General features: G+C 26.9%; 1 protein-coding gene and 1 long non-coding RNA gene across 2 annotated transcripts; one reads left to right on the top strand and one right to left on the bottom strand.

The window, feature by feature from the left end:
* Window positions 1-155: 155 nt before the first annotated feature.
* On the top strand, window positions 156-3,601 carry LOC114126184 (cell cycle checkpoint control protein RAD9A). The gene is made up of 6 exons (XM_027990075.2): window positions 156-468; window positions 682-893; window positions 962-1,123; window positions 1,265-1,418; window positions 1,798-1,969; window positions 2,047-3,601. Exons 1-6 carry the CDS (start codon window positions 435-437, stop codon window positions 2,600-2,602), a joined length of 1,290 nt encoding a protein of 429 aa, XP_027845876.2. The 5' UTR covers window positions 156-434; the 3' UTR covers window positions 2,603-3,601.
* On the bottom strand, window positions 1,244-21,720 carry LOC114126186 (uncharacterized). Its single transcript, XR_007604082.1, has 7 exons — window positions 21,362-21,720; window positions 18,660-18,738; window positions 12,977-13,059; window positions 11,603-11,911; window positions 4,836-5,020; window positions 1,764-1,962; window positions 1,244-1,376 (listed from the first exon to the last, which is right to left on the bottom strand). It is a non-coding gene; the product is annotated as an uncharacterized LOC114126186 (long non-coding RNA).
* Window positions 21,721-25,180: the final 3,460 nt, after the last annotated feature.

Below are 25,180 nucleotides of genomic sequence, written 5' to 3'. Positions count from 1 at the left end.
TTCTCCGCAACGGGACACTGATAACGGGCAGTGTACTCCATGGGCGTAGATAATTAAATCCCGTAGTTATTCGACTTGCAATCGTGTCTGGGAGTGACAACAACTACTGATAACAGTGATAACATTGAAAGTCGAGATTTCACTGATTTGATATTATATTAAATGATAATAATATAATATTCATGTTTTTAAATTTTCACCGCAATTTTATAATTTTGCTTTGATGAATTTTTTAATATAAAATCTGAAAATCAAGTCATCGTCTATCAATAGATCAATATTCACGACTACTTGTAATTTCTGATGAATCTTGGAATGAAGTGTTTAGAGATGACTTAGTTTTGTTTGGAATGTTTTATTTTATTCATAGCAGTTTTATAAAAATAAATATGAAGTGTCCCAAATGTAGATGACCGCAACACGCCGTTGTCACTATGAAGTGTGTTATACCCAGACAGAATTTGAAAAGTAACTATGATTAATACTTATGTTATTGAATTATTGTAGTATCACATAAAAATGGAAATATATCTGAGAATAAAACCTAAAATAATTCAGCATTAATTATATTCATATACTCTTACAATTAAGAATTATTACTGTTAAAATAGTGATAGATATATTTTATAATTAATGATGTGCAATTATATGAGTAATACAATGTTATGTTAATGATTGCAGTTCTATCGCGAGCATTAAACACAATGTGTCGCATTGGAGAAGATTTATATATTGAGCCCAATCCATCACAATTAGTCATGCATACCACCAATAGTTGGCACACCGTATATGCATGGTTTACATTTGATTCGTCATTTTTCTCTAGTTATTATTTTACTGAAGACGACGAACAAAACAGTGAAAATTCATTAAAATGTAAAATATCGCTCAAGGTATATTTTAATTTATCTAACACAAGTTAAAATTCTTCAAACCTGATGATTTTACCTTTTATGTTTAGTCATGTATTACAATATTCAAATCTCCACATTTATCTCGCTGCTTGGAGTCATGTCATATGGAAATTAAAAGTAATGCAGATACAATAACTATTCAGTTACGTTATTCAAATTTTTGTGTTAAAACTCATTTGATACCAGTTTTAGAATATTCAGCATTGCAAGTGAGTTTTTGATCTGATTGTTGTATTAGAGTCTAATAATATTGCAGAATTCTTGTTCATATGCAAAGAATAAATAAAATACATATCATTAAACTATTGTAAAATTATTATTTTTAATGCATTTCATTTTGGTTTTAATAGGTGAATCAAAATGTTGATACTAGTCATGTACTTTGTATTGATTCCAAGGTGTTATTTGCTGCTGTTAAACATTTCCAAAATAGTGAAAACGACATTACATTAATTGTGACTGCTGCAAAAGTGATATTAAAAACTCATTCAGAATCTTGTCGAGGTGTTTGAATTGAAACTTATGCTGGTCTCACATGTCTGGTGTACTTGGCTAAAATGTGTCACTGGCTACTAGTGGTGACCAGATGTGTGTGTAAGTTTTACATGTATATTGTTGGTCACTGGTTTGTGTTGGTAGATTTTTGGTAAACCTAACACAAGTCAAAGGACCATTAATATTTTGGGTATAACGGGGTTCTTTATTTTTAATTATATACTAGTTAATAATTCTGTAAGAGCAAAGATCAATAGAGGTCAACATTGGTCAATTTTGGCTAAATACACCAGCTGCATGGGATCAGTTTTAATATCATAATAGTAGTTGATTTGTCATTAAATGTAGACTTACCAATTATAACTTTTATGTATACATTTTAATATAGACATAAGACAAATGTTAAGGACTGAATTGAACTTGCAGTCATCAGAATTTGATGTTTATGATGTTGGCGAAGACTGCTCTCTTACATTTTCTCTTAAAGAAATACGACCTTTGTTGGCTTTTGCAGAGCATATGACATTACCAGTTATTATTCGTTTTAGTTCTCCTGGAATGTAAGTTTAATGATTACTATGAAAATTTTAATTTATGTATTATGTTAATACTTTATTATTTTCATTTCATTTATTAGGCCTATGATATTTGGACTTAAAAATGGCTTAACATTTGAAAGCCAGTACATATTATCAACAATGAATGAAAATGCACTATCGGGAGATGCTAATTCCATACGTTTAAATATTAATGCCATTGAAAACACTCAGAGTAGTAATGGGCAGTCAGAAAATCTGTTACCCAATACAAATCGAACGCAAATAGCGAGTTCTAATTTACGAACTCCAATGCGAGTACAAGTCGAGTATCCAGATAGTATTTCTAGAAAACGCAAACATCAGCCAACTAATCAACAACCATCAAAAATAGCCAATTCTACTTCAGTTATTGAGCAGTTTAGAGAAGAATGTATAGAAGAAGATATTTTATTATCTCAGGTTGCTGACTTCCATGTCAATAATGAAGCAATTACAAGAAATGTCAACAAGACTAGTAATTTAACACAAGAATTTTCTGACACAGCACTTGTATTTGCCAGATGTCATTCGTTACCTATTAGAAATTCTCCTAGTAAAGGAAAGGGAAAAGTGCTAGTGTATGATTCAGATGGACTTGTAGATGATTCTGATTAATTATTGTACCTATTGAATTGTTAAAAAAAAATTTAAATGTATTTATTTGTTTATTGACTGCTCAAGTCTTATGTTAAATAAACTAAAAAAATTAATTGCATTGTAATAATTAAGTTTAAATATTTTTTAAACTAAACATTACATGTTCAATGAAGTCTTCTGGTGAATTTTACATTTTAAAATAAATTATTAGTAAAAATAGTTGTGTTTTTAATTATTAGGTAGGTACTAGGTACTGCAAATTTTATTTTACCGGCTTAGCTCTTTTAATGTGTAAAATTAATATAATTAGTATTAAAAGACAGTTCAAAATAACAATAAATTGGGCTCGGTAGTTTTAGGGGTTGCATATTGTTCTATTCAGATTATATTTACTCTATATTGTAAAAGCAACTCCCGATTTTTTGTCACACATACAAATCCACACCGTTCAACGTATTGTCACCAAATATTTTACTGTTATACCTCACAGTTTGCTGGAGGTTTTAATACCACTTTTGTTAAGGAACATGTCCAATATTTTGAAATTTTTAGATTTTTACAGAAATATGTTATTTGTATCTAAATTTTAAACATACTAATTGGTGTGAAAACGAAACATATCTACGTGTTCCTATGTAGTAACAGTATGTGTATCTTTATTTTGAAAGGGAATTTAGGGAATATAATAAGTTACGCGAAATACATTTTGTGTCTCTTCGGTAAAATTTGAATTTCGACGTTTATGTTTTATATATTATAATATAGTAAAATAATTGTTTAAAGTGTAAAGTTAAGCAATTGCTCACGACCTACCTCAGAATGTGTATAATATGTAGAATCGACGATGAATCAATTATTATTGTCGACGTATATGAGATGTGATAACGGCTCGGTGCTTTGATATTTGTTGTTCAAAATTGATATTTTACACTTTACAGTACTTATTTAAAAAATTTATTTTAGTTTATAAAGATTTTCGAAATGTTGAATAATTATATTTAATATTATTTTCATGCATTTTATGTCTGTTTTAGTTCCTATAACTTTCGAATCTTAATACGTAATACCTAATAATAATTTATAATATAAGTTAAAAAAATAATATTAAAATAATACTTAAAGGACTCTCTGGTTTTACCTAGGTACCTATTGCCAAATTTTAAATGAAAATGATTTATATAAATGTGGTGAATACATTATTCTCGTAAATATTAATAATATAATTAAACATTTTATTCAAAACTAGAAAGTGTACCATCTCTTTGTTAAGTGAAATTGTAGTGTCTTCTGTAAAAAAAAAATACTTTTAGGATATATAGAAACTGATGTTGTATTCTCTAATGGTTAAACATACATTTTTTATAATTATGTATATATATTTTTTTTATTCTCGATATAGGCTTCATCGATATAGGTTATTAGCCTACAGCATTAGATTAAATACATTTTTAAGTTTTAATTTATAATTTTTTATCAAGGTTTTATGTTTAACAAAAATCAATTATATTGATTAAAAGCTTCTCCCGAGGTCTCTAGTCAAGTTATCTGAATTTGCCCATTTGATAATAATAATAATTTTATTGTTTTCTTATGTACATTTATTACATATTCATTTGACGTACACTGTACTGAATGATGGTAGGTATTATATTCTATGTTTAATATCGTTTCCGAATATTTTTGAGTATAAAAGCAGAGGTGTCAAAGTAATTATTGAAACACATACGTTATTTGATGAAATAGTAAATATTAAATACCTACCTAAGATCGATAGTTACTAACCATTAAACCATACAACTCCATACAAAGATACTATTGTCAGTTCCTTTTTACAACAAGGTATGTATATCTACCAGGCATCAAATAAATAAGTATATATATTATAATATATATTATTTTAATGGTTTTCATTATTATTATAAAAAATTTAATATCACAAATGTTTCAAACGAGAAAAACAAATAATATAGCAAAATTAAAAAACAACAATTTTTTCAGATTATTTACCTGATCGGCGCGTAGTCGGTTAGACGATTAGTAGGTACCTACTCCGTGATATACCTATACGCGTCTTAGACATAGAAAACACCTAATTTTATTCAATATTACATCCTGTGTAGGTATTGTGAGTACGTTTTTAGCGGAAACAAAAATAATAAAACCAAAAAAAAAAAAAAAAAAAAAACCGAGGAAAAACGCTTTAGAAAAGATAATATTATATACGTATATATATAACTTATTTATATATTACCTACACACATAAATATATAGTTTTAACACTGCGAAATGCGCTCGGATCCGTTTTGCTTGATATCGAAAGTGCCGCGGGTTTTAAGCTTATTAGCAACGGCCATTAATATTGTCACCGCCAGCTTAAACCCACCGCAGTATTTTAGCGGGCTTCCGGTAATTTATGCGTACAAATTCCGAAATACACTAAAAAAAAAAAAAAAAACGGTAAAAACAAAAAATATACCCACTTATACCGCCGCATATATACAAACACACGTATAAATGCATATATACTTAAATAAATAAAACGGGACTGTATAACGTTGGCGTTTGTCAACGTATGACGGGGGTAGGTCGGTGGGGGGGGGGGTGCATGAGTGTGGGCGGCGTGTGTTTATAATATAATAATAATGTGAATGTGTGCGTGTACCTACTCCGTATAATATACGGTCGAATTCCTTGGCGAGACCGTTTTCGCGATTTGTGCACGGCCAGCAAACACGAAATACATTTCTCGCGATTAATTAGAGAACCATATACGATATATGGCAGTACACAGGTATTGGGTATTGGGTACATATCCCGGAAGGTAATACTACTTTAACGGATAAAATAGCCACGCGCTTGGCCGTGCCGGAGACGCGTACAAATAGTTGTTGGGAAACACTATATCGAGGCGTATAGGTATAAATCTATATATATACATATATATATATATACTCTTAATGGCCGTGTGTATGTATAGGTTATTACTTTGGATTTTGTTATGTACTTAAATGTTTATTATACTTATATGAGCGCACATAATATATAATACCTATAAAATATGTGTACACATATAAAAGGGTAGGTAGCTATATACGTATATAGTGTACCTACTGTAATTTGTGCGACTGTATGTATACATGCAATACAGAGAAATGCTTTTGTGAAGGAGTTCAAAAGCTTTTAAAAAATCAAGAATACATTTGCTGCAGTTATCGTGATTATAACGTTACCGACAGGTAATAACCGACGGGAGTATATAAGTACCGCGATTACGTACGATGAGTATATAATATATTATATTGTCTCGCGTGGGACCGGCCTTTGATATTTAAACAGTGTATGTCATCTCGGTGGTTACACCGTCATGTACGACGTTCAAAACTGTACTTACAAAATATCGTTTTCATTGTTCACAATATTTTGTGGACATACGAGTTGTTGTAGATTTTATAAATATATTAATATGTGCGCAAAGCGCGAACGAGTCTCATCCACAATAATATGATATCATTATGTTGTCGATTAAAATGAAATACTACTATAGAAACACTATACTATATTCTTATATCAGGTAATAAAATGTTTGGGGTTATAAATTATAATAAAAAGAAAAAGCTTTATTTTTATAAAGAGTAAATAATGCGATGTTTTTATTTTAGCTTTACACATAAGGCTCTTAACGTTTATTTAACGATGAGTAAAGGTCGTATATTAGGTATATTGGTCGAATATTTTTTGCCGGTTTTAGGAGGTATAATATGATTCTTAGATTTTGAATAAAAAATTATATCAACATGTATTTTGAAACTGTACTTAAATTTATTGTTGTAAACTCGAAACGAGACTATCAGCTAATAAAAATATAGAAATAATATGTGTTGTTATAGTTGAACGATTTTAATTTTTAGCGCATGCAGTAATTATTATGGCAAACGATTTAATTGAATGTCATATAATGCATTATCTTTGGGTTTCTAGTGTTGTTTTTTTATCGTTCAATTTGAGAAGAGACAGTTAAAGCTATTATTCGAACTAACCAATGCATAATCTGTTTAATAAAACCATTAAAACTAATAACTTTTTGCAACACCATTTCGCCATTCCGTGATCGTGTGGTAAATGTTTTCTGTTGTCAGTTTGTACATAACTAGCTATGTAAGTATGAAAAGGGTGAGGAGAAAGTGGGTTAGGTTAAGTTAGATTAGTTCCACTCCGCTTTACTGTAAGAGACAAGAGTCTCAAGTGTATCTAGTCATCGAGTAGGTCACTACAGTAGTGTGTTAAATTTGAAATCAATGATGTTAAATAATAATTGTACGCGAATAATGTTTCTGACTTTCTGAGTGAGGCTGTCTGTCAGCCTACTGTCATACAAATATAATGAATTATGAAAAAAAGGCTTGCTCGTGTATTTTTAATAATTTTAAATGGCTAGGTATAATACAAACTTCCGAAGAACTTTATGATATTGACTTTTGAACCTTTTTGATCCAACAAAAATCTTTTTATTGGTATTTGAAAACTAGACACTAGAAATTAGAAAAAAAAAATCGGAACAAATTAAAAATTAAAAATATCTTTAAATAGCTCAAAAAAGTCAAAGTGTTTTGATTTTTCTTCGAGATTTTTTTTGTAAATTTTGCCGCAGTAGAATAATGCATAATTTGTTATCTGACCAAATGTAGGTACTATTCGTATTGGAAAACGTGTACCGTCTACGAAAATAGAATATTCTTATTCATGGCTAAGTGAAGTGTTCTATACATCGTAATAATTTTTTTCTGTTTCGATAATATAATCACTCTTTGGCATAATTATTAGATAATATTATAAATTATTGACCAAATAATGTTATTATATGCTAATCTGATTGAATGAAAAGGCGTACTCGAATTTTAAGGTACATTTTGCTTAAATATATATTATGTATGTGTATGCATTTTAAATTATTTCACGGAATCGTTTTTAAAAAGTTTTTTTCATCTCAATCGCCTGATTTTTTTTCGCGAATTCAAAAGTTTGGTTTCACATAATTTTAGTACTGCAATATTATTATATAATTGTATACTGCAGCGGTATAAAAGACTACCATGACGTTTTGGTTAATTTGAATTTTTTGCAATGTATAATATTATTTTGCATTCGCATTTGGTGAATAAAATCACTCATTTATATATAATTAAATTTTATGATGACATAATAATAATATTATGTGCGTTAGTCAGCCATAATAAATATTATATGATAGTTGAACAATTTGTCAACAGAGAAATTGAAAAAGGTAAAATATGATAGTATATAAAAAAAAGTTAAACAAACGTACATATAAATACGAGGAAGTTAAACAGGTTTAATATCGTAATAAAATTCAAATAGGTATCATCTATTATTCAACTGGTATAAGAAGAATATAAAAATGAAACGAGCTATCGTTAAAACAATATAAGAATCAAAATTCTCCAGAAAAAAGGGTCGTAAATTCAATTATAATATTGTCGTTAATTATTGTACCAATACTGGAAGGCTTTTAAGTGGTATGGTAGTATTATAATATAACGTTGTTATAATCGTTGCCTACTTGCCTTTACGACATTTGAGTATATCGGACGTAACATTGATTTCTTCATTTAAAATTGAAACGTCAACCATTAAAGGCGTACTTCGATCTATGAATGGAATATGGTTTAAACCTTAAAACTGAGTGAGTTAGAAAAATTTGGTGTGTTTAAAAAAATTTCCAGTTGTTATAATGGGGAGGGGGGAGAGTGTGAGAAGTATCCTACAAAACACTGTTGGTACACCATAGTCGATAATATTTCGGAGAAAAAACTCTATATAAGTTTAATGTTTATACTCTATTCAAAATGAAATTGTATCCTGAAAGGAAGGGTATACTTAACAATTTATTGTACTAAATATTACTATCACAGTTACTAGTAATATCACGTCATATTGCTGGTGTTTTTAAATAGAAATATAAAAATAATATTAGTCGATGCTATTGTATTGACTTTTATAAATGTTTTAACAGTTTAATCCTCCTCAGTTTTACCGGGTGATGTTTACTTTTTATTGTCATAAAAAAAAAAATAATAATAATAATAATACCAAATTATTAAACAGGTACTATATTGGTAATTTTTAGTAGGTACTCTATTGATTCTACACCTATTTTAACTAATCCATTTCGTTATTATTTTTCCAACTTAATGACTTATAATAAAATAGATTAAAATAGGATAAAATAGTTGGCAAAAGTTGGTTTTTAATTCCGTCAACTAGTAGGTTATATATTTTAGTTATAACACATAGTCTTTATATCAAATTGTTTTTTCTAAATAGAATAAAAATTATTGATTTATTAGAGATTCTAAATAAAGTGTGAGATATATTAGTCTTAAAGCAACGTTAATATTTTTTCTAGTTAACACTAGTTTAGGTAATTTTGGATTAGTTTGGGTTATTTTTTAAATTATAATTTTGTAAAAGAAAATCGCGATGAACTGTTAAAATAGCAAATAAACATACCTAAACTCTGCAGCATATTTGAAAATTTAGCATTATAATTTTATTTTTTCCACAGTCCGCACGCCGGTGGGTTTTCAAACTGTTTAATATTCAAATCATTATTACGATATTATCGAAATATATTTGATATAATACTTTTATTAGATAATTTTAATTCGTATACTTAACCTATAAAATATTTACATTTTAAAACGAAAAATTATGATTTTTTCTTTTCTTTTTTTATAACACTGCAACACGCTGATCTGCACTTATTATTCCACACAGTCTGCAGTAGTTATTTTACTTATATTATTCGTTAGAATTTTATACGAACCAAATGTATTGTTTTGAAACGGAAATATTGCAGGTCTGCAGCAGATTATGTCAAATAATAATATACAGTATATACTTTTCTCGCGATATCGTATTATTTTTCTTTTACAAGTTATAACTCTCCGAATTCTGAGTAAAACCCATACACCACTAATAATCACCAAAATGGGACAAAATAAATTGCAAGTCATACATTATTGTTGTTTTTTCTGATCTAATGGTGTAGTGTATATGTGGATGACGAAAAAAAATTTCATGTAGACTGTATAATGGTTCAATATAATTTCAATATTTTATTTGAACATGAATGTATATATTATATTATTATACTGTTGGAAATGTACACTTTACTGTACGGATATCGTGATTCATGACTAATAATAACATAACTGCAATAGTATTATTATTTAATTAAAATAATAATTAATAAATATATATATATATATATATATAATATATATTTAATACAGTTATTTATAATAATTGCTTTATTAACATAACGCATATTATACAATATATTATTATATTATATTATACTATATTATTATTATGGTTTGGTATTGAAGAAAAAAACAATATTTTTTCATAATTGGATGTAACCAATATCTAGTTTACTGACATTTTTTAACAGTTTGTGGTATTAAGAATGCATAAAACACGCTATCAACAAATTTGAACTTTGAAAAATGAAATTGTATCTAATTGGAAAATTTTTTTGTTTCATTTTTAAAAAATTTAAGCGGCACGCACGCAATTTATGTACAAAAACCTAATAATGTACGCGCATGAATATTAAAAAATTCAACAGCTTGACTGGTACATTATATCGTATTATGTTATTAATAGCGTGATGCACAGTATGAATATATTTTATGAAACGTTTATATAAATAAACGCCATATTGTGCACCTATAAAGATCGTCATGTTGTCTGTTATAATAATAATATACGGTGCAAATAATATACATGTATGTCTACCAAATCGGTGCTTGAATTGGAAACAAAAATAGGTTGTATAATAATAATAAAAACGAATAATAATAACGCTTATTGCGGTGTTTTCGATCAGTATAAGTGTATCAATAAAGTAATATCAATTTAATAACATTTTTTTTTTTAAATTTATCAATATTTAATGTAGATGTAAGTAAATAGGATGATACAAACTAAAAATTGTTGGGAAATTTTATTATATAGTTTTATAGCTAGGTACCTATTTGACACTTGTACTGATGGAATAGATGTTATATTGCTGGCTTTCACTTTCTGATGTGAAAACACAAATTATAATTTAGAAAAATTAAAAGATATTATAGATTAGATGCAAGATTAATATTTGAAATATATATTTTTAGATGTAGGTAATCATATCCCCGACTACCACAACATAAACACAATACTTATATTTTTTTCAAAAATAGAAACCATTATTATTTTTTCAGTAACTTTTATGTTTTCGATACAAAAGATTAAATTTAATTTAAAGTATTTAAACCTAAACTACAATTATTATAATCTGTGTGTGGTACTTTTATTCTTAATTTTATTTAAATACGATTGCTTTGATAAAAAATGTTTGTACAAACATCGTATCATCGACTATTGCAAAACCAATAGTTTTGTTTTTATATAATATTTGTTTAAGCATTTTAAATGTTAATAGTTTAGATTGAATGTATGAAGTGTGTATAATGGTAATGGATATAATAATATATCGCTAAATTTAACTGAAACTACTCAGTTCCATTAACCTTATAAAATAACTGTAAACAAAAACAATTAGTTCAGTACGTATTCGTTATTTTATAATATATATTATATACATTAGAATTTCCATAAAACTATTCTGCTTTTATGAAAGCGTATGATGTGTATTATAATTTTAAGCTTTCAGCTTTGACTTTTGAGTTACACGAAAGCATTTTTACCGGCAGCACGTAGCGTGTTGCTACGAGTGTATTTTGTGTTGGAATAATAATGATAATTACCTCGTGTCTAGACGTATAATATGTTCGGTAAAAAAAAAAAACACAAGCACGAATATAACGAGCAGTAATAAGTCTCTCGGTCATTTCGGCGGTATTATGTCCGTTCGATGGGTAATACTTTATGTTAAGTTAAGTCTTATCATAATAATATTATACTGCAGGTAATAGGGATAAAATTTGTTCTTACCATTTTTTATTCCAGAGCTGTGTACCTACGTATCTGGTTTGTTTTCAAATGAATTGTGGACCGTTGGAGCTCGCATGCTCGGACGGTTTTATAATATATTATTGTATAGGACGACGGCAGTATAATTTGATTAGTTTGCGATTTCGGCTCGACAAAGGCCAGCTGACGATCTAGGATGGCTGCGACGAATATGCATGCGCATGCGTCTGCGTTCGATTATGATGTGTAGTTGTTTGTCTCTGTTTATATATTATCCCGTTCGGTAGAGAAGATGAGAGGGGGTTAAGACGTTTTTCCATTCGAATTCCACTAAGATACATACACATATAATTTATTATTATTATATATATATATATAAACGATAGGAGAGGGACAATACGGGGATACGGGTGAACAGGAGAACGAAAATCGTATATATATATACAGAGAAAGAAATAACATCGATAGATTTAACGAAATAAAGGCACGCCCTTTAGCCCCGTGCACTTTTCTTTTAGTTTTTTTTTATCTTTATTTTTTTTTTCTCTAACCGATATAATACACCGCCTGGCTTTTCTTTTATCTGATTCTTGCGAATTTTTTTTTTTTGTATGTGAAATATTCAACGCGTTTTTTACTTGAGTAGTTATTTCGAGTATTATCTGTTAATAGATTTTGAATAATAGATTAAAATAAAAAAAGAAATACATCACCTTTATAATAATGTATGACAAAACATCGAAGAATATAATAAAATAGTATCCGTTACGAGTAAAACGGTTTGGTAACTTGAAATGTATTATAATTGGTTAATCTAGTTATATAATAAACCTATATGATATCGGAGATATTTTTATTATGTAGGTCTTAGTAGTTATAACTATTTAATATATTTTAATATTTTACTATCCGTATGCCACAGGTGATGTGTTCCCTTATACTTAAATAATATTGTTCTCGAAATTACAATTGAGGTCTTTATGTTAAATATACATAAATGTCAAAACTTAAAGTTCAATTAATGTCACACGTCACATGTCTATAGTAGTAATATTTTAATATTTTAAAAATTTTATTTTAATAAGTACCTATGTAACTTATATAAAAATATACAGAAATAAACTTATGTATCTATTTTTTGTAGTAATGTTTTGCACTTCATAAGTTATTATTTTACTATAGTATATACGATCACGTTTTATAAAAAAAATATGATATTTAATTTCTTTTATGTATCTACTCATAAGTACTATAGGTTTTAACGTAATGAGTATATATTATATTAAATTTAATTAAAAAAAAAAAAACATTGATATTTTCATGTCTTAAATTAGTTCAATAGCATAACTTAACGTTTTTGCTTAAGCTTATTTATTTATTTTAAATCTTATTTACCCCTTTGTCCTTTAGTGAGTTCGTTGATTCGTTCACTACATGGATTAGTAGACCAACGGATGATGTGATTTTTTCTGGTATCCCTATGTTGTAAAATCAGTTAAATTATTCAATATTACTTAATCTTATTACGTATTGCCTACAAGTATATAAATTTATTAACTCACTGGGTTATATTTTTTTCGTTAAGAGAGGTTTTAATAGTATCTACTCTCAACGGATGATCAGTAATGAAATAACCCAAAAACGTATGTTTAAAATATTATTATAATATGAAGCGCGAGATGAATATCTATACTCCCATACCGGTTTTATTTGAATCCATCGAACTACAATAACAGTCATTTGGATATTCTGTCGAAATATTCTAATGGGCATATGCAAATCAAACCAATAAACCACACAAAATCTTATTATTCTCCATTTCCTGTTCAGAAAAATAATTGATTGTTGAAAGTTTTTTACTGAATATCAGTTTATATAGTTTTATAGATATTTATTTAAGATTTCTTCTATTTTCATACAAAATAATCATATTTATGCTTTGTTGAAAAAAAATAATGTAATAAAACCAAAACGTTTCTTTGGTTTTGTGGTTGCATAGTATTCAAAATAAGAGATAAGATATTTAATGCTAATGTGTTGAGATGGTTTTACTTCAACTTCAATAGTTGTTGAATATATATTGCATGTTTTTTTTTACAGTTCATTGTTGGTTTTCAAAGAATAATAATAAAACTGTATCGGATCAAAAGGGTTCAAAGGAAATGTACAGTCATGGGTGGGAACAAATTCCATGATAGTATTAGACTTTGATTTTATTCTAATATCCGTTTAAATAACTAAGAAAATAACTAAGAGTTTTGTCAAATTCATTATCGCAAAGGGTTTCATTTTCAACATTCATATAAGCTTGACGATAATACGACTGTGAAATTTATTCGATTAACACACGAATACATCATACGATTTATGAGAATAGTTAAAGAAGTATCTCAATATAATTTATAGTGTAGAATAGTTCTATAGATTTAATTTATTTTACCGTCATGGTATAAAAAAAAATATAATATAATAATATGTTCTCCTATTTCATCACCCTATGATTCTAATAGTATATGGGTTCAATAACCTTTATTTTTTTCGTAACATGTAGAGCAAAAAAATAAAACATTTAAATTATATTTGTATCCACCTAGTAAATCATATTAATATCTACTGATAATTTATTTTACATAATGAATAGTGTAAAATATGACTGTGACCGTTGGATTAATAACTTAGTAATTATTATATGTATATTTTTTGGTCAAACAAAGTAGTAATTTATAATATAACTATTTAAAAAATATTAAATAATATTATTAGATGATTAAAAATAGCACATAAAAGTTGTATTCTTTGACTTTCGTAAAGATTATTAATGTCACCGGTAATTTTCTATAGTACATTATTATGTAAGTGGTGTTATATAAAAGTATTTCATATGTTTCATATTAATAAATTAGTCATAAACTTGAATACATCATAATAGCAATAATTATTGTATTTATAAATAAAACACGTAACGTTTTCTTGTTATATTTATCATTAATAATTATTGAATCATATAATAATAGTTATGGTAATTATTAACAACTATAGTACTATAATTGAATCGTAGTCGATATGAATCCAGTGAGCTGTTGGGAACCTGCATAATAATATTACCTAAATATTAAATTGATAAAAATAACCTTTTCAATAAAATTAAAAATTAAATGAAGAAAAAATATTATAGTAGTAATACATTACTATTTATGGAAATTAGAAAACGACACTGGTATAAACAATTAATAAATTATGAATCGAGCATAATGTGGTAACACGGCGTAATAAATAGGCAAAATAGGTACATTCCTGTGCTGCAGTATTCTCGGATTTATTTGGCATTCTTTGTAATATCATTTTATTTTTTTTGTAGTTTATGACGTATAACTGTATATTTACATTCACGACTCTAAGCCGTTTTTAGTTTATTATAACAATAAACAATTTAATAAAATAAGCGTCAAATTTGTACTAGAATAATCCAGGATCTATGTCAATCGACTGGTTGGTACTGTGTCTTACGCTCTGGAATTTAGTTTACTTAATGGAATTTATTATTTTTAATTTTCAGATTTTCATAAGGTTTAAAAATCTTAAAAGGCGTATTTTGGAAAATATATAACAAGGAGTCGGAGTTTCATACTTGACTTACATTAAAAAATATTTTTGAATTAATCATGATACCTAAGAAAAACAGTTTTTCGATTTAAAATTATTAGATAACGAATAACAGAATTTAAAGTTGTAGTTAAGTTTTGAAAGAAATTCACTATTTTACTATCAAAATTCTTGGACAAACAAAGTATACTTTATGTAAGTATAATATCTAGAATTATTTTACTAAATATAGTGATTAAAATTTGAAAAAAAGTTTGATTTATGCATGTCGTAAACCGGAGTATTGTAAAAACTATATATGACGTAATACTGTTATAGTAATTCATAAATCAGTATGTATCGGGTCAATTGAAAAAAAAATGATGAAAAAAATAAAAAAAAAACTTTTGTAAATATAGGTTTAAAAATAAATAACAAAACTCAAAAAAATTATATTATGTGGACTATGGAGGTATACAGTTTAAATAATTCAGTTAAAAAAAATTAAGGCGAATTCAATGGAAAGAAACCAAAAAAAGTTGCTCCGATGTATAGTATAGGTTTTGAGTATCTCGTCATTGAGCAAATATTTGTAATATATTCAATTTAAATTTAAAATCACAAAAATACGATTCTAGTTCTAGATGGCTATTTTTCAAGGATATTTTATTATATTATGTTAATTAAATTGATAATAATAATTAATATTTCTACTTTACGAGAGGTTGGACTAAATTTTGATTTATTTATTTTGAATTTCACCTTATCTATATAAGCCAAATTTTGGCTCTCTGATCATGAATTTCTACATAAATATATATATACACTCGTACATATTATATATTAGAAATAAAGATAAAGTTTTTGAATTTTCCCGTTTTACGTACTTACGTAAATAATTACACAATTCTTGGTTATTCATTGTACGATGTTGTTTAATAGTATAATATTATGATAACTATTTATAGTAGGTAGTAAGTTTATAATGAAAAACTTTACTAAATGTTCATATTTTAAAAGGATTGCAAGAAAAGAAGTTAAATTAACAAAAAATTTAATACGTGTGGGAAGGTGAATGATTGTGGAGGGGGGGAGGTGATGCAAAAAGAAATATAATTAAATGTTTCCTAGATAAATAGCGACGGGATGGAGATTATTTATCCGTTTTTATTTTTATTTAATCCCGATATTATAATAGTTACGTATTGCACATAATATATTATATACCATGACTGAGATTTAATCAAATTTCTTTTTACGAAAAATAGAATTTCGAAGATCATTTTATTCATCAAACTTTATATATACGGCAAAATTACATTCACTATATATTATACCTTTAAATAACCTATCAATGATGCTTATATGTACGTAATATATACTCGTATGTATAATATATTATATTTGTACACAATATAAACTTAAATAAGAAACATGATGATTTAATACGTCGAATAAAATGTCGATAGTAATAATATATACATGCATTCATTGTAAATGACATGTGTGTGTGTGTGTTATTGTGACTCATATTATATATTATACTATTTACGTGGACTTTTGAATAACCGTTACTTGTGACTATATTCAGGGTACAACGGAAGCTAAAAAACACTGACTATTATTATAAACACTTAAAAAAAAAAATAGAATTTTTGATATTATCATTATGATTAATACTTTATTATTAATAATTATACTAACATTTTTCTCATAATAATTTCAATAATTTGAGCTTGGATAATAGCAATAATTATTTTAAATCATAATAATTATTTCTATAATAAAATGATAATTCACCTAAATCATTATTCACGTAATTTTTAGTTATAATAAAAAGTTATTGAAGTTGTCTTATAGCGAACTTTTTGATTTTAAGTCTGTGTTAATAACGTTAATACCTATGTTAGCTATTGTTAAAACTATACTTTTCATTTATAAAAAATAAAAAGTAAATAATACCATAATACACAATGATAACAAAAAATTATGGAGTTTATAATCATATAATTTTTAGACAGCTAAGTAAAGTGTATTACAGAACATAATGACAAGTTCATTGTTGAAATGGTTTTGTGTCTCGTATTTTTAAATTTATATATAGATATTGTTTGACTATTGTTATAGAAAAATAGATTAAACAATAATTAGTCTTGAATTTATTTGATTATTAATACTTGCTTCGTTTAAATAATAAATAATAATAAAGATAATTTAAAACGTGATGATACGGTAATCGCAAACTGTCGTTGTGTTAATGTTATCTTAGAGAGCATATACAAATTAATAACTAATGTAAAACTTTTTTAATAAATGATTTTTTATAGCTAAAAACTTAATTTGTCTTTTAATTAACTGCAAAAAATAAGTAATAGATGAAAATATGAAATCACTAAAACCATTTCACAGCATTACTTCGTAGTAGTGCGCGTATGAAAATACAAATATAAACTAACAGTTTTATTATTATAATATACTCTCGCACTACAGTTGTCAGATGTTGGAACAGTATTTTTAATTTAAAACTAATTAAACGCAACTACAATTTAATGTATGCACACAAGAGTTAAGTTTGAATAAGTTGTCTAACCCAACAAAACCCTAATAAAATATCCTACTAAGCCATGGGCCATGGAACAATAATGAGCAATAATTATTATTTATTTAACGAGACTCAGCAACAAATACGAAAGTAAAAATAAATGGTGTTTTTATAATAGTAACTAATTACATTATATCGAATTCCCTCTTTTTTCTACTGTAAATTATTTACAAATAATTTTTCAGAAAATATTTCCTTATCAGATCAATCAATATTTATAATTTGTAAAAATGATCCAAGTACCAATACTAGAACCAATATATTTGTTTTATGTTTTTGTAAAACCATTTAATAGGACTATTATATATTATAATTGTTTTGATAAATTATAATCTACTCGTTTGAAAAAAATATGTATAATAAATAAATCAGTATATTAATTAATAAATTATATTATAAATTAGGTATATGTATATATATATATCAATATTTTCAAAAAAATTATTCACTAAATAATTTGCAGACAAGAGGGGCTTATTTGAAAAACAGAAGTTTATATTGTCACAGAACACTCTTTAAGTAATAAAACAATTTCAAAACTACGATTATACGGTTTTGAAGTACATATATTTAAAAACTCTAAAAATTGGATTAGAATGTTTTGGATAAATTCATTATGAAAGAAAAAATTGGAGATGGACATGTTTGGTAAATCTCCCTGTATATGATTCGTAAGGCAGATAAACGAATTGTCGATATCGAAAGCCTTACAGACTTTTATGTTTTACATTCAACGAAAACTGACGGAGACAAAATATATGTTGCACGATAACGTTAAGCCGTACGTCATTAGTGTATCAATGATATAATTTTGTCAATAATGAGAGTTTAGGTGAGATTACAAATAATTGATTGTAGATGGTTTAAAATGAACAACGTAATTATTTCACTAACCGGTCAAGTCTATCAACTGACTCGTTTCGACGCTGTCCGAACGAACATGCTCCGTTGACAATGAATATAGTGTCTGACTCTAAAAAAAAAAAAACAAAGGTGATAAAGGAATAAATATATGTTCATAAAGTGGTCATTTGTGACTGTTAAGAATTAGTGTACAAATAGAACTGAAAATTTAGGTTAGGTTTATTATTATAATCATTAATTATTATTAATAATACAGTTAATCCAGTAAATTTTTTCATTTACTTGACGAGTGGTTACAAACTTTAATAATAATAATTAATAAAATTTAACTAAACAACCTACATTCTATTATAATTATGCATAATTGTATGCACACGCCAAGTTAATGGATAATATTATTTAACACCAAAAAAAAAAAAAGATATCACAATTTTATAGTGTTGAACACTTAAGAGATATGTTGTTTTAATTTACCATTTTTTTTACAAGTAGCTAAAGGCAAAGTGTTTTTTTTGTGATAATATTATTATACAGTTTATTAAAAATATTAATTATAATTTTCATTCCTCAATATCGACTGAGTTTTGATTGAAAATTAGATAATATAAAATAATGAGAAAACGATTAAAACTTTTCGGTGTGCGTTAAGAATCCAGATTTACGTCAACAATCTTAATAATGCATTATAAATAGGCGTGCGTTATTAGAAGATAATATTAATATAATATTTTAACAATGCGTGGATGTTTGATGTACAATATATATTTATATATGATTTATACATAACGCTTAGTTTTTAAAAACATAAATACAATTTTAACTAATTAGATTTTTCGGTAAGAAAAAAAATAACAGTTTTTCAACTTGAAGCGCCCCCATCCTGTCAGAGGTAACACGTATATTCGTGGATTTGAACAGCGTGTTATCCCCCGAGACCATACATATATATAGTTTAATAGTACGGTTGTAGGAATTTTTGTCTGCAGCATACGGTGGTTGCAGGAGGTCAAATCCCACGAGTCTATCTTGTAATTACACGAGTTTAATAAATAAATCGACAAGTACACTGTAAAAACTATGGTTGATTTGGATTTGGATTTTACGAGTAAAAAACGAAAAAAGTAGGCCAAACATTTTGTGCGAATCAATCATTAACGAATTATATTATATTATGTGTGTCTTATGTTCATCTTATACCAAAATTATGTCTTAAAAACCTGTATAAGAATATATTGATTAGTTTCGAAACGATTTTTTCACGTTATCACTCTATCTTACTTATAAGTAATATGACGATAATGATTTTTGTTTGTTATGCAACGATATTAACGATATTCAGAATAGTCTGAATAATGAATCATACAATTATTTACAAAAATGTTATACGATATTATGCTACATACCTATCTTTGGATTGTGACCAACAACACAAATGTTTAGTATTGATAATAAATATTTCTATCTATATTCTATATAGGTACTTGGCGGTTGACAGATACCATTATAAATTATAATTATTATGATTCATGATTATTGATTCAGTTGGTAATATTAGAGAATTCATTTTAGAATTTAATATTTATATGTATACATTATATATTACGTATTATTATCACGCGGTCGAAATAAATGTTGGAACTCATTAATTAAATAGTGTGTACTATTTCAACGAATAAAAAAAAATATCCAGTTATTTACGATCAACTAGTTTTAGTTGGATTAATTTCTCAAGTTTAATATCATTAAGAATACGTTATGGTTATCTTTACTGCGACTATGCAAATTACAGTCAGCAATTAATACACTGTGTACAAGTACAAGACTGCAAATGGTGACAATCAACTAATAATGTAATATAATGTTATGCCGAGATTAAATATCCTATACGATTATTATAAATTAGGTTAATAAAAAATAAAAATATAAAACCGTGCTCTATCGTTATTATGGTATTTAATACATCAACACATTTATGTATTTTTAGATTCTGAGTGGATAACGATGAATTAGTAATATATTTTGTAGTTAAAAATGAATTAAGTTTTATTATAAATTTAATATGATGTTACTCATAAAATATATAATATATTAAAAATAAAAATAAATCTAACAAATATGTAAGCATAGTTATTTTTATAGACATTGAAGTTCAAATGTTGGGGAAATTATATATTAGTTTAACGATGTGAATAATTATTTTGTTATAGTTCAAATACATTATTTGAGATGATTTAAAACTTTTACGTATATTATGAATTTTAATATACTATTGACCTTTTCCAAATATTATGTTGATAAATTATATGCTACTACCTATTGTAGTAAAGCGAAATAGACACGCTCACGCGAGGTATATGTATTTACCGTCTTTTCACTTATATGTGATCTACCATTCAAATATATATTACGAATACGGTCTGGATTACTACCCTTTTATATGTATACATATATACCAGGGGTGGCCAGCGAGAAGAGACTCGCGAGTCACCAAATGTATTAATAAATATGGAAGAGTCAAAATGTAAAAAAAAAAAGGTTATGTATTATAAAATACATAAATTCATATTAAAAAAATTTGTTTGTAAAAATGTTATGATAAGATGCGAACCAAAAAAGTCTATGTGGCGAGCCGCATGCGGCTCGCGAGACGGGGTTTGGCCACCCCTGATATATACACATTGCACATACATGATTATGCATATAAGGATTTATTATATAGTAAATTAACTTACCCTTAATTGATTGTCAGGTATTCGACGAACGCAGTAATAAGAGATGGGTTTAATTAATATACTATCAATATTAAGATAACACTTTTATTATTTAGAACACAAAAAATATTATTTAGTGATTTATATTAATTAGCCCTTAACGTATGACCGCTACCGAAGGCGCATGGAGGGAGAGTGTCGTTGTGCCCGATGGTCGATGGGTATCGTTAGAGCCGGTGGGATTGTTTATTTTAGATAAAGACAAAGGCAAAACAATATATGATCACAGATGTCCATAATCATAATATAAACTTCCGTGCGAATGTACCTATCTATATATATAGCATGGTGTATACTGCAGTATATATTAAGAATTATGATGATGTCATTCTTTTTAGTATTACTATTAGTTATGAGAAGTGACTATCATTACACTATTTATACTACGAACCCAAGGCCGTAGCCAGGAGGGGTTCAGGGTTCACCCCCCCCCCCCCCCCGAAACTTTTTTTGAAATAAGACTGAATAGTTAGAATTTCATATTTTATTACATAATATAACATATTTATATATTATCCCCTCCCAAATTATACCTATTTAACCTAAAATTTAGTTTAATATAACTTATTTAACCTGTTTAACGGTAAGGTGGTATTGACTCAAAAGTTAATAACATAATATATTAGAGTAAAATAATTAAACATTAATAGTATAATGAATGTAACGTTTTTAGAATACATTAAATCAACCAATCGTTAAACTTATAATAAAATAAATTACTTGATTAGTAGTGTCGAAAAATATATCAAGGAATATTCTTAGTGATATAGGCTGACAGACCTAGAGTTTTTCGTATACAATGATACCATCATTGAATTCAAATTTAGCATAATATCCATCACAATAATCCACTCGTCACGTCATACTGTACAACAGAAAAAATCCTCTCAATTGCACAGCTTTCTTTTTTTTACTTCCCATCTAATTTGAAGAAAAACAGTTTTATAAATTATTTTTAATGGCTTAAGAAGTTTTTGTGAAAACTTCATAGAAAAATACTATAATGTACTAAATGTGAGGCTATCTCGGTGTTATTGAACTCGTGCTATTTATTGATCAAAACCCAATTGTATTCTCTTGCTATTAAAAATTGTTTTCATGTTCTTTATTTTTGAAGACGAATGGTTAAACCAATTTTGTCGAAACTCGAAACAAAAGGCCATAATGATAGAGAAAAAATAATCTGTTTTTCTAGTTCTCTTGATAAATAAGTATACATTAGTACATTACATATATAAATAAATGTTTATTTCATATTTTTAAACTCGTATTGTGTAAAATATGATACAAACGGTTGATTAAAATGTTTAATTACTATTACATCATTTATATTTACACAGTATTATTGTATAGATATTTATTAATTGATATTATACTGTGAATTACTATACCTAATTACTAAAAATATTATACTAGTTTATACATAATATTATGTACAATGTTGTCAAAAAAAAAAATGAATTGGTGAAGTAAATGTGATATTACGAATTAAATTTCAAAGTTTAAAATAAAAGTTACGTAATATTTAGGTACTATGTATCTATACTAATACGTATGAAATATTATAAAAATTGTATTTGGTTATTAAGTAGATTCATTATTTGGATTGAGTAAACCTTTTATGCGTAGCTACATATTATAATTTTTACTTATATTTTGCTATTTCTTATAATACAATATTATTTCATGTTTATAACATAATATTATATGATATTATACATTATCTATATAACCTTAACACATTTAATTATTTATAGAAATTTACGAAAATGAATGGATCGAAAATGACATTTAGTACGGACCACATTACCATGTTCGCTTAATCGTGAATTACAATGGATATGCGTTTAAAGTATGTATAGCATATTACGCTGTACATATATACGTATCGCCAATGCTGAAAAAAAAATAGGTAAAAAATAAAATGTTTAAAAAAGTTTGTTTATTGTTATTAAAAGGAATATTTTGTTGTTAAAATACGAAAATAGATGTAAGTTTGCTAGTTTGCATAATATATAATATACATGTATGAGCGTACAACGAATTGTATCTTTTCATAAATATATACTTTTGTTATTTTGTACTCGTAAGACACGTCTTTATTATTATAAATTACTAAGTATAAATAGTATAAGTTAAATTGAATAAATCGATACTGAACGTAATTTATTTTACATAAATGCATACAGAAAAATAAATAGTGTTTGATTAGCGCGTGGGTTAAGCGATAAATGTAATAAATATAAAACAAATACGTAAATGGAACACGATGAAACTATATTGATTTTATAATGATGTGTACATTTTTTGTTTTGGTAGTGTTTAGCTGTGTTTTGATAGACTAGAAACTTAAGATTTTTTATATAATATCATGTCTTAAATTTGAATGTATAATTGCGGTCTTGGTTACATGGTGAGATCTCATCTCGGTATTATTTAAGTTACCTTTTGCCTATTACATAAGTTGTATCGCTATCTTAAGTATTAAAGTATGTTATTAGTAACATAACATTTAAAAATTATTATTCATTAATGGACATTTTAATTGACTACCTATCGATTTTCAGTATTCGTCGCACGTGATGTCGTGTTTGTTCTTACATAAATAGTGAGAGAAATTCTCTATACAAATAATAATAATAATATTGAAATGTCAAATAATAAAATTTATTCGAAAAAGATTTTCATCATGTGATCAATCTAGTACAAAAAATATATCAAAGACAGGTTAAATTAGTTATTACTTATTATAGACTTTGATGACAATTTTATTAGCTATTTTCAAAGAGTTACGTAAAATTTTTTCTAAATGTTAACTATAAGCAATATATTATGTAATCTGTAGAGGTGTATAACATTAACTGCTTATTCTAAATTTAAAAGTTGTAATAAATCATACAATTATTTCACGGTTTTATTGTTTTGTTTTTTATAATTTATTGCAATCAATTTATTATTCTATAATAAATATTAGAATAATTACTGAATTTTTTTTAAAAAATATAAGTGACCAAATTAACAGATTAATTGAATAGACTCTAAGAATTGCTGCGCAGTAAAATAATATTATCTTTAAATATGTGTACTGACAAATTACCATAATATGTCATCGATACGTTCGCAATAATAATTACGTAGTAATTGATCGACTACAGACACTGATCTCATACGTTAGACGTTAAATCGAAACATTAAAAAATCTTAGTCGACAAATCAGTCGTATCGCTTCATAATGATATACGTAACCGTATCGATTCAATGTACGCAGTCCTTTATATAGTCTCCGCCATAGTCTATCGAAGGAGTTAATTAAAATTTAAAAACAAAAAAAAAAAAAAAATGAAACACCGTCAAAATTCATTATTATAGATACTACTTATACATTATACCGCCGGCTATTAATACGCGGGATGTAATCCTGCACGTCCAAAAACCCGCTCTTATTTTGTCGTCAGTCATTAGCGAATCGACGAGGTGTTGGTAATGTGATTTAGTCGACGGCGAGTTTACGGGTACCAATTAAACGTCGCCGGCGGCGCGTCAACTATATATATTCACGTAGAGGTACACGATTTCCGCTTTTACCGGTAGTAATATTATTATTTATTATATATAGTAGTGGCACCGCGATATAATACCCCGTGTTGTCGTGACGTGTTTCGAGGTGAGGGGTGTGGGGGGATGAGAGAGTGAGCTTTTAAAAACTTTAGCCCACAGGATTGATTAACCCACCTCGCGGCCCTGTCGGATGATTGCCTGTTGGAGTTGTCTTAAGTTGTT

This window comes from Aphis gossypii, chromosome 2 (assembly GCF_020184175.1).
Source record: "Aphis gossypii isolate Hap1 chromosome 2, ASM2018417v2, whole genome shotgun sequence".
NCBI lineage: Eukaryota > Metazoa > Arthropoda > Insecta > Hemiptera > Aphididae > Aphis > Aphis gossypii.
This window is presented reverse-complemented; position numbering and strand designations above follow the sequence as displayed.